The sequence below is a fragment of the Pieris brassicae genome, chromosome 5, assembly GCF_905147105.1.
Source record: "Pieris brassicae chromosome 5, ilPieBrab1.1, whole genome shotgun sequence".
Classification (NCBI taxonomy): Eukaryota; Metazoa; Arthropoda; class Insecta; order Lepidoptera; family Pieridae; genus Pieris; species Pieris brassicae.
Genome location: NC_059669.1, coordinates 1842785 through 1856570, shown reverse-complemented (window position 1 = coordinate 1856570; position 13786 = coordinate 1842785). Strand labels below are relative to the sequence as shown.

Here is a 13786-nt window from a genome sequence, read left to right as displayed (position 1 = left end):
ATATATTTTCATGTTTTATAATTTCAAAGACTATCACAATTTAACCGCCCACACACACAATGTAGAATTCGTACAGTATTAATATTTGATTATATTCGAGTCATTAATTGTAAAATATAATAATTCAAAGGGTATCAAGTTGTATATAATCAAACACATTTTTATTTTAAATAAAATTTAAAATAAATGATAAATGAAAATGGCAGTGCTTAACAAAATTATTAAATTGTGCAATTAATTAAATATCACTATAACTATTTAAAATCCATAATTATTTAGTAGAATATTGCTTATGATTGTCGTAAAAAACGTTTTTCGAATTTTAATCTCTAAAACAGTCAAGAAAATTTCACAGAACAGAAGAAAATATTTCATTGTAAATACGTCTTAGGGAAAGACTTACCGCTAAGTACGACTCTCGCATGTTGAACGTATACAAACGGTACATAGCTTAGGCTAAGTCTCGACTAACCCTTACGCTTAGACACTGATTAAATTACATTTTCATTAAGAATCTATAATATCTATTCATAAGCGTATTGGGAGTTTCTTCATAAAAGTATTCTAAAAATAACTCTTCTAGTTATTCAAACCTGGGAACGTTTCCAAAAGCGCGCCTGTAACGGAATTTATATTTATTCACAATTCTTTGATGCTTTTAACATAAAATAGGTTTAAAACCATTCATGGTCTTGTAAATAATATCGGATAAGCAAATATATTTTTATCATACCTAAATGCATGTATGTATGTTTAGTCTTTTACTACTACAGCTTATTCATAAACAATATCTATATCTAGTTTAGAATATATCTCAGTTGTATCTTTTCATCGGGGAGTTAACACAATTTGACAGATAGAGATGAAAGACGACTTTAATGAAAAGGTTGAAATTTGACTGATGTGGTTTACGCGATTGCCTTTATATATAAACAAAGGGACACTTAAGGCACTTCTGTAAGAGCCGTTATTATGGCAACATTTTCACAATAATATCACGGAATGACACGTTATTTTAATATGTAACAATGGGTGATTTTTTCCTATCAAATCCTAATTTATAAATTAAATACATACCCGGGCAATCAAGCGTTAGAATTGACTTTGTGTCGGTGTTCCGTCAAATGACTCTTCATTAATGAGACGCAATTTCACCGACTCGCGTCTCAAATTGTAACTGGTTGAAATATGGCAATGTTTCACGTCAACCGTCAAAAGGTCTTCATTCAACTCGACCCCGCTCTTTTCAACATCCGCCGCGGCACTTGGCTTCCTTTTATGTCTAAATGAAGTGCCTCTTTGCGAGCTGGAACCCATAAAGCTATCTGTTGTCGTGTTCCCGTTAAACGTTTTCTCTGATTGGCACGCCCCTAATTGCTGCAAAGGAATACCAGCTCGCAATTGCGCCGATGTGTCTATGCACGGTATCAATTGTTTAAACTCTTTTCTAAAGTTCTCGTTCATCCACGCGTAGATAAACGGATTGTAACACGTAGACGACATCGCTATAACGTGGCACACGAAGAATATAAGAAAATAAAATCTTGAATGGATTGCGTATATATAATAATCGTTATATAGATTTGTGATGTTCAAAGGGAGCCACGATAAGCCGAAAATAGTAACCATTGCGATAAGCATCTGATTAGTTCTTCGTTTTCTATTCTTATCGAATTCCTCTTTTCTCGTATTTTTGCTCGCCGCTTTCGCTTTCGCTCTGTCGTTCAATTTGAAACTGACGCATGTGTAACAGAACGCAATCACTGTGAATGGCAGGACAAATTGGAGTACTGAGGTCACTGAACCAAATATACGTCTAAGCTCCTCGGATGGCCATGTCTCTTCACAGAATCTTCCTATATCTAAGTCGTAATAAGTCATATAAATCGCGTAAGGTAGTGTAACGGTCACTGAAAACGTCCATATCATAATTATAACTGTAATACAAGTCTCAATCTTCATTCTCGGTCGAAAAGGATATATGATCACAAAAAACCTATCAATAGCTATAGACATAAGAGTTAGAGTCGATATGTATACGCTGCAACCCTGTGCAGAAGGCATCATGTGGCATAGTAGCGATCCCCAACTCCAGGAACCACGAAACGAATATAGTGGAGTGAAAGGGACAGCAAATAGACAAAGTAGTATATCAGAGAGAGCTAGATTAGTTATAAACAGATTTGTAACAGTCTGCATGGCACGGTTGCGTATCACGACGAAGCAGACCAATACATTGCCGAGTAGACCTAACACGAAAATAATAGTGTAAATGATGCAGAAAACGGTCTGGACCCATTTGTTGTCGATAATGTTCTCGTAGCCGTGAATTTGGTGAGTCGGGGCTACGTTTTGGCTCTCATTCCGAAATTTTTCCGTGACATTAAGTGCAGTATAGTTTAGTGTTCCGTTCATTCTTACCCCCCCCAATTGGGGTAATTCCAGTTGTTAAACTTGTTCGGAGCTGTCAACTTTACGAGCTGTATTAACCGTTGTACCTGTAACAAAATATATATTTTAATGTTTGTTTCGCGCCCCGGATAATAAAGGTTTTACACTGGTGAAAAATAAGAGAACAACGTTGTACTAAATAGCTTTATTACTTAATGTACACTGTCCCATTTATCACTTGTAAAAGCGTGAAAAGCTTTAATATAAAATTTTAAACGACAATGGACAAATTAATTAAAAATTTAATATCTAATAAAAATCATTGTTTGGTCTGCCTCTTTGTTTTCATAATTATTTGAATTCGACATCGAGGAATGCAATACTAAAAGAATACTATAATAATGCACTTTATTTTCTCTATATTTACTAGAAAATTGTATATATAATATATAATTGTAGGTTGACTATAAACTTGAGAAAGTATTATTACAATATTTTTATAAAAACATGCGACCGCGCCCCGAAAATCAACGGGTAATCTTAACCTAATCTATACATATATATATTTGATATGTATATGTGTGTCTTAACTAAGACATCATGGAAAATTACAATCTAGCCTAACTTAAGACAAATAATGATAAGAAAGTGTCAAATAACACAACTTACAGGCTCCAATAAATGTGTATACAATATATAATGTAAAATTTATTACGTTTTGAATAAAATAATCAATAAATAACTGATATAAAATAAAGAATATCTAAATTGTCGATGACTATGTTCCATTGACATAAATAAAATAAATAAATAAAGTGTGTAATAATAACTGTTCGTATCAATGACTGTCACGTATTTTTAGTCTATCAGATTTCAGAAAATTGTCTATTTACTCTCATTAAACCCAGGCCAGGTTCGTACACATTATCAACAGAGTAATAATTTTGATAATTTTTAATAGAACAACAGAGTAGAAGGGGTTCTACTGCAGCTAAAACCTATTCATTGCCATGAGGTAGCACAGGACAGGGACTGTTGGAAGTTTCTCGTTTCGGAAGACACTTCGCTCGCAGAGCCAGCAGAGGGAGGGAGGGAAAATGTATATAAATGATAAATGTATAATGTATGACTCATAATGTAATTGTAACTTAACATAAGTAAATTTTTAATAGTAATCTTTTAGGACAAATGGCGTGCAAATCGCGTGTGGCAGAATATTCGAACTTTAGAATGTACCACCATAATATTTTGGTACCATATTTTTGAAAACAAATTATTATTATTAAAAATATAGCTAGTTTTTCCCAGTTAAAATTGCACAATTAGGCTTCTTAATACATATAAAAAACTAAAGCACTCTGTAATTAATTAAGAAAGATTTTTTTACAAAACATACTGTGTAATAAACTTAACACGAAAGACGCATTCGTTGTGCAAATCGAAACATAAACTATATTAGCAAATACACTCTAATAAATTAAATGCAGTGTCTAACAAAACATAGTTAAACAAACTTGGCACAATACGAAACACTAACAAGTTCATCTTTTGTGTGATGCCGAGGTAAGTAGGACGACAGTTGGTAACTTTGATTTTATTCAGGTTATATAGAAATACTTATTTTATAATAAGCTAAACGAAAGCGGGTATCCGTACTGTCGCTCAACGCGTATACAGTAACGAAATGCCGCATTAATCGTGTACTGCCACAGGAACAAGACGTATTAAATAGTTTTATAGTTTTTTTTTAAGTGGGGCAAAAGGGTGGCCGTGGCTGCTAGAACGCTTTCAAGTTACCAGCCTTTTAGGAATCCGTACGGAATTGCTTGGGTAGGTCTCGAATCCCGGACAAAAATATAACTGTAAATTTATTTTATAAAATTTCCGTAAAAAAATGTTGAGGTCCGTGTTGATATTGTGTTCTGAGTCGTAACGGAGCAGTCTCGAGAGATTAAGCTTTGAGATTAATCAGCGTGGATAAAATTTTTAATTAAGCACCATATACAAAAAACTTTTGTTTGTGAATTAATAAAAAATGTATGCATTACATTAATATTAATAAAAATACTAAAGGCTAATTTATTATGCTTCATTATATGAGGTTTTTTTTTATAAAGAGGCTACATCATAGCCATAGGCACGCAATCACGCAGACATGTGACCGAGAGGCTAAGCAGCAAGGAGTGTCAAGATATTCCCTTTCCTAATAAGGGACTCTGTTAACTTAAAGGAATGGCGTCTGCCGCCAGGCCCCGGCGACAACTACTCTGGAAATATCCTCATAATATTTATAGGCAAGTCAGGGCTATTTATGTTAGTGAAGTGTCTTGCAGCAGAATTTTTCCAGCTGCGTTCTGTGACAAGCCCATGCCGGGATACCTTCATGCCAGTCTCGAGCTCCAGATCACACCTGGCCCCTGCAAAATTCGCACAGTCAACAAGTGAATGAACCACCATTTGGTCGGTTCTGTAGTCACAGACGCACGCGGGACTTATTTGAGTCTGTGTCAATAGTGTCCATAAGCCCCGTGCCCAGTCAGAATATGCGCCAAGTGAGGTGCGAAAGTCTCATCTTTATTTGTTTGTATGCTGCGTTTGCATCTTTAAAAAAACATTTTTCTATGAGTTTAAAGAGTGCCTGGATCTTTAGTAGAAGTTGGCAATCCAATACAAGAAGAGTTTTGGCTCAATAAATATTTTATTCAAAAATAATAAACTTTTGTTTAACGTTTCTACAGAGCTACTTGTCTTAAATCTTAAACTACTGAGAAAAATTGTGTCTGATTTTCCAACGCCGATCAGACTTTGGCCGCCATAAACCAGACATCAAACTGTCAATACTTAATCACAAAAATAAATTATTTTATTGAATTGTACTATATTTATTTGTAATATAAATATAGATGTAATTAATAACAGCTTAAGTTAGACATAGAAAACAATTTAAAGGCAGGCATGTTTTGAAGTAGAAAAAGAATTTCAACTCAACAAGAAACACTCAAGATTATTTTGTTCTGTTCATCACACTGAAACCTATGAATATCTAAGAACATAATACAGCAAATTAAAACCAATATCATAAAGTCACCACACTTGGCCTCGACAGACATGGAGTGGAACCGGATCGGGGAGGCCTATGTCCAACGGTGGACAATCCAAGCATATGGTGGGTCCTAAATGTTACATTGTTTTTTACCTACTGTAAGAAGTCATTTTTTTTGGATCCATATAAATGAAAATGTTCAATGTTAATCATTAAGTTTTTGAAATAAAGGCTATTCTTATTGTTATATATATTTACTTGTGCCCAAAACATTTTTAACGTTAATTTAGGAATATAAATTCTAATGGCGAACAAATAATTTGAAATTGCTGTAATTTTTGAGTGTGTTTTACAAATTTACTTTTTTTTAAATATTATATTAAATAATATAATTCTAGCCGCCCCCGCTAACTTCGTTTCTCCTTAATGTAATTTTACTTAGCCTACCTTTTTAGTACATACTAACATGGAACATTTTGCTATGCTACCACAGAGACAGTTCGGTTTTCCGGAATGAAAACTTTTTAGGTTTTTCTGTAAATATTTATCTTTATAAACCTCAGATATCTTTTTTAAATTAACAAATAAAATATAGGGGTTGATAATAGAGAGGTAAACATTTTGGGTTGTTTGTATTTTTGTATGATGTATCATAAAAAAATAAAAACAAAAAATTGTGTCTAAAAATAAAATTTGGTGCATTTATCACTTAGGGGTTAAAAATATAGATAGTAGCCAGACTTACTGAATATGCGTAAAAAAAATCATAAAAATCGATCGAGCTGTTTCGTAGGAGTATAGGAACGAACATTGTATCGCGAGAATTTAATATATATATATATATATATATATATAGATGAGTATAGATAATTGATCAACGTCAACGAGTTTATTAAAGCCATATAATTAAGATGTAAATCAGAATGTTAAAAATGTTTTGCGGGAAAATCCTCGCGTTTTCCTTCCGTTCTAAGCAAGTTTACAATATTTTAGATTTCTCTCGGAATACATAATACTAGAACTTAAATGTAAAAGATGCTTCTAGCATAATGCCGTTGTTTAATGTGTGCTTGGTTAGTATTTATTGTCGGTACGTGGGAATATTTTACGTTAATTTTAGTACCAAGAATGTATGTAATATAAAATAAATTTTATTAATCTGACTTTCCTAGTGTCTGCATAGTACGTGTTGTAGTAAATAGTATTTGCCTAGTGGCTTCAGCATGGATTTTTTTCTATGTGCGCATTTAACATTAGCTCGAACGGTGAAGGAAAACATCGTGAGGACGGCGTTGACGGCGTGCGTCAAGCACAGAAGTTTGATCACCTACTTGCCTATTCGATTAATAAATGAAATAGATACAGAAATCTGAGGCCCAGACCTAAAAAAGGTTGTAGCACCATTGAATTTTTTCCTATTGTCTATGTTAATACGTTAATTTTACCTATATTTTTGGAATTAGATAATATTTGGACTTTGCTATACATGTTACACGCTTGGAAGCCGTAATAAAGCTTCCAAGCGTGTACTAAATACCGTAAATGTAAATTCTCCGAAACTGACGGTCATATGAAGATAATTGATATAAATCAAGTGGACCGTAAGTCCAAGTTTCATCATAACCATTGTACAGCTAGCTAGTGAACTGTGAAATGCGTCTTTAATCTTTATATGTATTGAATGTAATTAGTATCTGTATAGTATATGTTATGTAAGAGCAAGCTGCACTAAATAACTAAATATATGAGAGGGTGAGATGTAAGAACCTAACAACCCTACGGATCCCTAAGCCCTACAGGCGTATCTTAACACGTCGGATCCCTACACGTAAATAGTGAGTATATAAAAAAAGTACGGGATCTCTACACCATGAGACCTAAGGTAACAGACGAAGCCATACGGGTAGGGTCAAAAGTTCGAGGTGGTGGGATTATCTCAAAGCTATGAGGCTTGAAGTAGTCTTCGCCACTTTGAGAGAAAGCGTGAAATGAATACGACAGAGCAGTATTCAAATCTAATTTATTGTTCAAAGACAATACTACATACACCTATTCACGCATACTTGATTATTTTAATGTTGGTGTATTGCGCACCTTTAACTATTAACATTTTGGAACACGTGAGTCGTGTCAGAAATTGATCAATGTTCAAATGAAATCTGAACAACAATTTTAGTAGATTTTTAGATGTTTGACGATGTTTTCCTTTTCGTAACAAACAATTTATCTAATTTGAAAGTTAATGTTAAGTTAAAACTAAAATCATCCGTCATCCGATGAAACGAATGATTCATATATTACAATTGATAAAATAATTTGATTACTAACTTGACACTGACAATTATAAGAAAAACAAAAATGATATTGTAACTAGATTTTTTAAATGATAAATAATGCCGTGATGATTTTAAACCCAAGTAGGTCTAGATCTATAAAATCAAGCCTCCGAAACGAGAGCCTCCGTTATAATTTATTAATTATAACGTGGCTTAATTAATGAGGCAATCTATTAATAGATATCGAAAGGGTATCAAATAAATAAAATGTGACGTATAAAACACCTGAAAGTACACACATACACAACAAAAAGGCAGACAATAAAATTAAACATAATACTTAGGTGACCTTCATTATAATTACGATATATAAATACCCAACCCCTTAAAGAGAAAATTTTAAAAGTAAAACATAAACTAGCTATACCAACACTCATATAAAATCATTTATAGTAATGTAATATTAACAAAACACTACATTTTAAGGTTATAATATGTTACTTACAAAATTTGAATCGAAGGAGCCACGATTTTAACAATATTCATTAAATAATAAATGTAGCACTCATTTGTTATAATCACGGATTTTAAAAATCAGAAAAAATGCGACAAATCTATTTGTTTTTGCGAGGTGTCATCGTCGAAGCATGACATGCGCGGGACAGGGTTCACGCATGCGCAATGGAGCTCCACAGGTAATTAGAAGCTGTTAAATTTCCGCCGAGCGGGTTTAGGGCTTGGCTGTTACGATGGAAAAGTCGTATTTATCTTTGAATATCGATCAGCCGTTTATTATAGTATGTTTTGTTGATTTCACTCCATTCGTAGGACATATTTGTTTGAAAATGTAATATACAGTTACTCCCTTACTGATAAAGTTTCAGTCGGGGCTATCACGGGATGTACATAGAATGTACTAATAAGGCTTTGTTTACCTTAAATTTCAACACATATGAAAATACTAAGATTGTGTAGCCACGCCTTTTTCTTTCGGTATGATTTTCATAATTTCTACCCGTTTTGGCTATTACGTCGTTATAATATGTTTTAGAAATACGTTTTTTTTTGTTATTTTTCAGTCTCCCTGCAAGTTTCGATTTTCGAAAGTACTGTGGCTGTTATTAACGCTTTTGTCTATGTAGTTATATAAAGATGTAATACAAGTTGTTACATGCATACAAATCTGTTATAAGTGTGTGTGTGTGAGTACATTGCTCTCTCTATACTAAACTTTAATTAGACATCATTACAATCTTGATTGATTAAAGTTTAACGTCATCTATTATAAACATACAGTAAATATCAATGTCAAGGAGAAAACATTGTTCATATAATATTATCTTTTGTTCTACAAATTAGTATTTCTGTTATTCTTAGGCGGTAGCTCCATTCTCATTTCGATGTTGCATTCCCTTAATACGAAAATATTTGTAAAATGCTGATGAAATGTTTTTACATCCTCTCGCTGAGATTTTATGAAATTCTTTTCGTAAAATTTATAAGCAGGCGGTGTTTTAATCAAACCTGAGGGCAATTGCATGCTTGACGGTCACAGTTTTTTCCCGAGAGGATTCTAGCCCTAATCCAATTTATAAGTCTAAAAAAATATGACAGGATTATCAGAAGTACCACCACTTATAATGGAACACATTTTCGAGTCTAGATTAAGGGATATAAGGGATTCGTAAATGAATCCGCCAAATGTCGATTGAGATGTGGTGTGTGCATGTGGTCGCCATGGTAACCATACACCACGTTCACACATTATTATAACTCCGCTGATATGCGAGTTCTACTCCTAGATCTGTTGATTCGATTGCTAGTTATTTTGCAACGATAAGTAAACTTTTATTTACTTCTTTAAGCTCCGTTTTATAAGCAGTGTTCGCCTAGTGGCTTCAGCGTGCACCTCTCATCCCTGAGGTAGTAGGCTCGATCCCCAGTTGTGCACCAATTATTTCTATGTGCGCATTTAACATTAGCTCGAACGGTGAAGGATAAGGCCATAAGATTGACATATGGTCATGAAACAGATACAGAACAGACCCAGACCTAAAAAGGTTGTAGCGCCATTGATTTATTTGTAACTCCATTCGGAAGGCTTTCATACATAAGTGTGAGTTAGAGGTTCGTTAGTTGGTTAGATTTTTTTGCTTATATAAAATAGTATTTTTATTAATTACATTATTTGCATCAAGATTAAACCCCATCGTTTTTTGTTACTGGCATAAGTGTGTACCTTTCTTCAAACAATATATATATATATATATATATATATATATATATTCTTGTAAATATTTATCACCAATTCAAGGTCATGAAAAAGCGTACCAATTCTTAAAAGACCGGCAAAGCAGTCTCAGTTCAGGTCCACAGAGAGCATACTCTGGCATCGAGGGTTCCTGGGCGGCGGTATTCATTTAACATCAGATGAGCCTCCTGCCTGTTTGCCCCCTGTTCTGAAAAAAAGCAGTTCTCTAGTTTCAAAGAGAGATACTGAATTCCATTATAGTTTCTAGAAAATATTGGCATCAGGCAATAAAGGTTACAAATCTAAAACTAATCTTGAAGCTAGGCACAACAATTTCGCGGCAATTTCATTTCTGTTAAAGTAAATGTATATAATTGCTTAGCAATTACTAGCACGCTTCGTTCACGCTGAAAAGCTTGATACGTGTTTACTCCAATTAATAACTATTTCATGTACTATATGAAAACTTAATTCGACGTTGGTGTTTCGTCATAAATATAAACTAGCATAATGATACAGAAAAAAAATATTACTTCTTTATGGCGTGTCTTTGATTGTCTATGATTGCACTGTTGCCCAATCACAATCCTTAAAACTTTTTTCAAAAGAAAATTGTAATTGATCTAACTTAAAGAAACATATCGCATAATCATGCTAATATGCAAAAGGTGTTACCGCTTTGTCTTTTGATTTAAATTTTCAAGGCCAATAATAAAGGTCATGACAGATAACCATTCTTTTTGACATTTGACAGGTGCAATGATGTCACACGGATTTATTCGTCCCTTTCTGTCATATTTGTTATATAAGTTAAATTATATTGATTCTGCGGTGAGAAAAACTTGAAAGGTATATTTAGTTTTAAATATCATCACGTGAAGCTGTATTAAAATAGTTATGAATAAAAGTTTTATCGACACAATAGCACACCACACGCTATTGTGTAGCAAGAGATGTCACTTCGCGCGGAAATCGCTATTCACATTCGCTTTTCCTATGAGATATTGCTTTTAAATTAGTTTGTATTCCAATATTATAAATGCGTAGTGCTTTAGATATTTTTTGAAGTTAGGAATCAAATGGAGTTTACGATTCATACGGTGCTACAACAAGAATTGTACACGCAAAATATTTGTTACTTTTAAGAACGGTATTGCCATACCTGAGTTGTACTGTCACAGTTATATAATTTTGTTTGTTATTCGGAGTACAAATTTAATATGAATATTTAAAGAATGACAAAAAATCAAGTATGAAAGATAACTAATAAATAACAGTTGCTATAGAAAGTATATTTATTTATTTCCTAATTTTACAGTAACGTAATACTAATACAATAGAAAACTAAACTAAAAACATAACAAATAAAAACTTAAAATCTAAACCATTTTATAACTAATTATAAATAATGCAATTCTTGTGAATGCAGCCAGTGTACACATTAAAACATCTGTCTCACAAGCAATAATATTTAGGGTGCAATCAGCAATTGTTTACCACACGAGTGATTTTTTGACACACGCAGCCTCAGTCTCTCCAACATTTCCGCATTATATATTTTGCCCCTTAAAAAAATATAATGTGATAGTAAGGTCCCTCCTTACCTTTAACTCTTTTTTCTTCTTCTTTTTTAAAGAACAGGAGGCAAGGACCTCATCTGATTTTAAGTGACCACTGACCATAGACACTTAAAGCCGGAGGGCTCGCGGGTATATTGACGACATTTTAAGAATTGGTACATTCCTTTAAGCAACATCCAAAATGACACCAAAAACATGAAATTGAATTATTTAAGTATTTAATATAATTTTTAAGACCATAATCTTATTGCAAAATATCAAATAGATATCAATTAAAAAAAGGAATGTTTCTAAATTAAAATAAACGAACGCACCAGAAAAAATAAAATTTAATAAATTTTTGAGAGACTCTTGGGCCGCGGGCAAGTTTCAGTTAAAAGTGCTCAGGGGCTAATTAAAGATTAAGGTTGGCGTCTGATAGATAGTACAGATGACCCCTGAGCCAGTGCTTTCCTCGCCTAACGAATAAGTATTGCAATACAGCGCAGAAATGCTGCCAGTGTTAAAGGTGCCATGCCAACTTTTTTAAATTTGTTATAATTTCCTATTTATACATTTCTAATTATTATTATTACAATGTAGGTTAAGAATATTGTAAATACTATCTTTGTCATGATTAGGTTATTAACAATATAGTTGAATTAATAACAACATGACAAGGAGTATAACCAAAGTATTACATTTAAACTTAATATCATAGACAAAATTTCCTTGAAGCACCACAATCGCGTAGTATTACCGAGTTAGCATTATTACTGCACCAATTGAGCTTGCAACAATACTGCTGTGTGCATTGTATAATTAATTAAGTGTGCTTTGATTACTGGCCGTATTCTCTGGGTATTTAGTTGTTTAATCAATGTTAACTATGCAAAATTGTCTAGGCATATATATATATAAAAATGAATCCCTTTTTCCCTTTGACACGGCATCACGCGTGAACGGCTGGACTGATTTCGGTAATTATTTTTTGTTGCGTTTATTATTGTCAGGAGAAGGTTCTTATGAAAGAAAAAAATAAAGAAAATTGCGCGGCAAATTAGAAAATTTAAGAATGCTTAAGAACCATATTAAGTAATTCTGATTTCTTACATTAGCATTTTTTTTTCTTTTCATTCAAACTTTTTTGATGTAACAAACAAAAGATGTTGTTTATCATAAAGCATTAGAATGATAAACGCTTCCTTTCTGAAATATTTTTTAGTTTATACCAATTCGAATTCTTAGTAAAGACAGGACAACGTCAGTCGGGTTCACTAGTACAATATATATTTCGCTATACCAACATTATACTATTAGTAAATGTACATCTAAGTGTCATATGGTATGAAAAATTATATAGAGTATTAATTAATCGAATAATAGCTCGTTATAGATACCTCAAAACCTTCTAGATCTGGTTATTGAATTTCTTTATTTTCAACAGCCTTCTGTGCCTGACCGTTGAATTTTGGGTCTAAGAAATGCGGCTTCCTCACGCTTTTTTCTACAGGAGCCAAACATGCCGGAATTGGAAAGCTCTTTCTTGAAGGACCCTACGTCGAATTGGTTCGCAAATACTTCAGTGGGCAGCTGGTTCACCATAGTCGTGGTGCGACATCGGATATCGAGGCGATGTGGGTGGAATTTCGTAATCTGCCTTGACGTCCAATGATGAAACTCAGCTGCAGGTATCTGAATAACATCTTTGAACACTCTCCATGGTAAATTACATAGAACATGCAGAGAGACTCCACATCCCTACGCAACGTCAATGGATCAAGCCGCTCGGTAAGGGGTCGGCAATGATTCGAAACTCTCTTCGTTGAAATCAAGGGGAAGGAGCTAGTATCTCCCGTCCAGAGATGAGAACGGTTCTCCATGGGTCCGGATTTGCGATTTATAAAGTTGCAAGCGGTGGTCCGGAGTGAAGTACCGTCTAGTAGTTGCTTTCCCTAAAGTAGCCTAAGAAGCTAGGTCTGTTTTTCTTAATCAAACCTGTTGAAACACGGATAATGTATAAAACACAAAAATCAATTCAAAAAGTAGGTCTCTGCTAACTAACTAACTTACTAATGCGCTTAGCGAGGCAAGCACCAAGTGGGGTCATTAGTCCTATCTACCTGGCTGCAACTTACATTTTTAAGCTTAAAAGCTTCTTTTTAATTGATCAGCCCCCTACTGAAATATAAGCTCTGAATAAAAAGCGTTTATTATGTCATATTCCGGAAAACATCGAATGAGAGATTCCTGAATTATACTTTTA

The 13786-nt window shown here is 33.6% G+C and overlaps 1 protein-coding gene across 1 annotated transcript; it reads right to left on the bottom strand.

The window, feature by feature from the left end:
* Positions 1–540: 540 nt before the first annotated feature.
* On the bottom strand, positions 541–2420 carry LOC123710046 (prolactin-releasing peptide receptor-like). Its single transcript, XM_045661720.1, has 2 exons — positions 1078–2420; positions 541–617 (listed from the first exon to the last, which is right to left on the bottom strand). Exon 1 carries the CDS (start codon positions 2413–2415, stop codon positions 1093–1095), a length of 1323 nt encoding a protein of 440 aa, XP_045517676.1. The 5' UTR covers positions 2416–2420; the 3' UTR covers positions 541–617; positions 1078–1092.
* Between the last annotated feature and the right edge of the window lie 11366 nt (positions 2421–13786).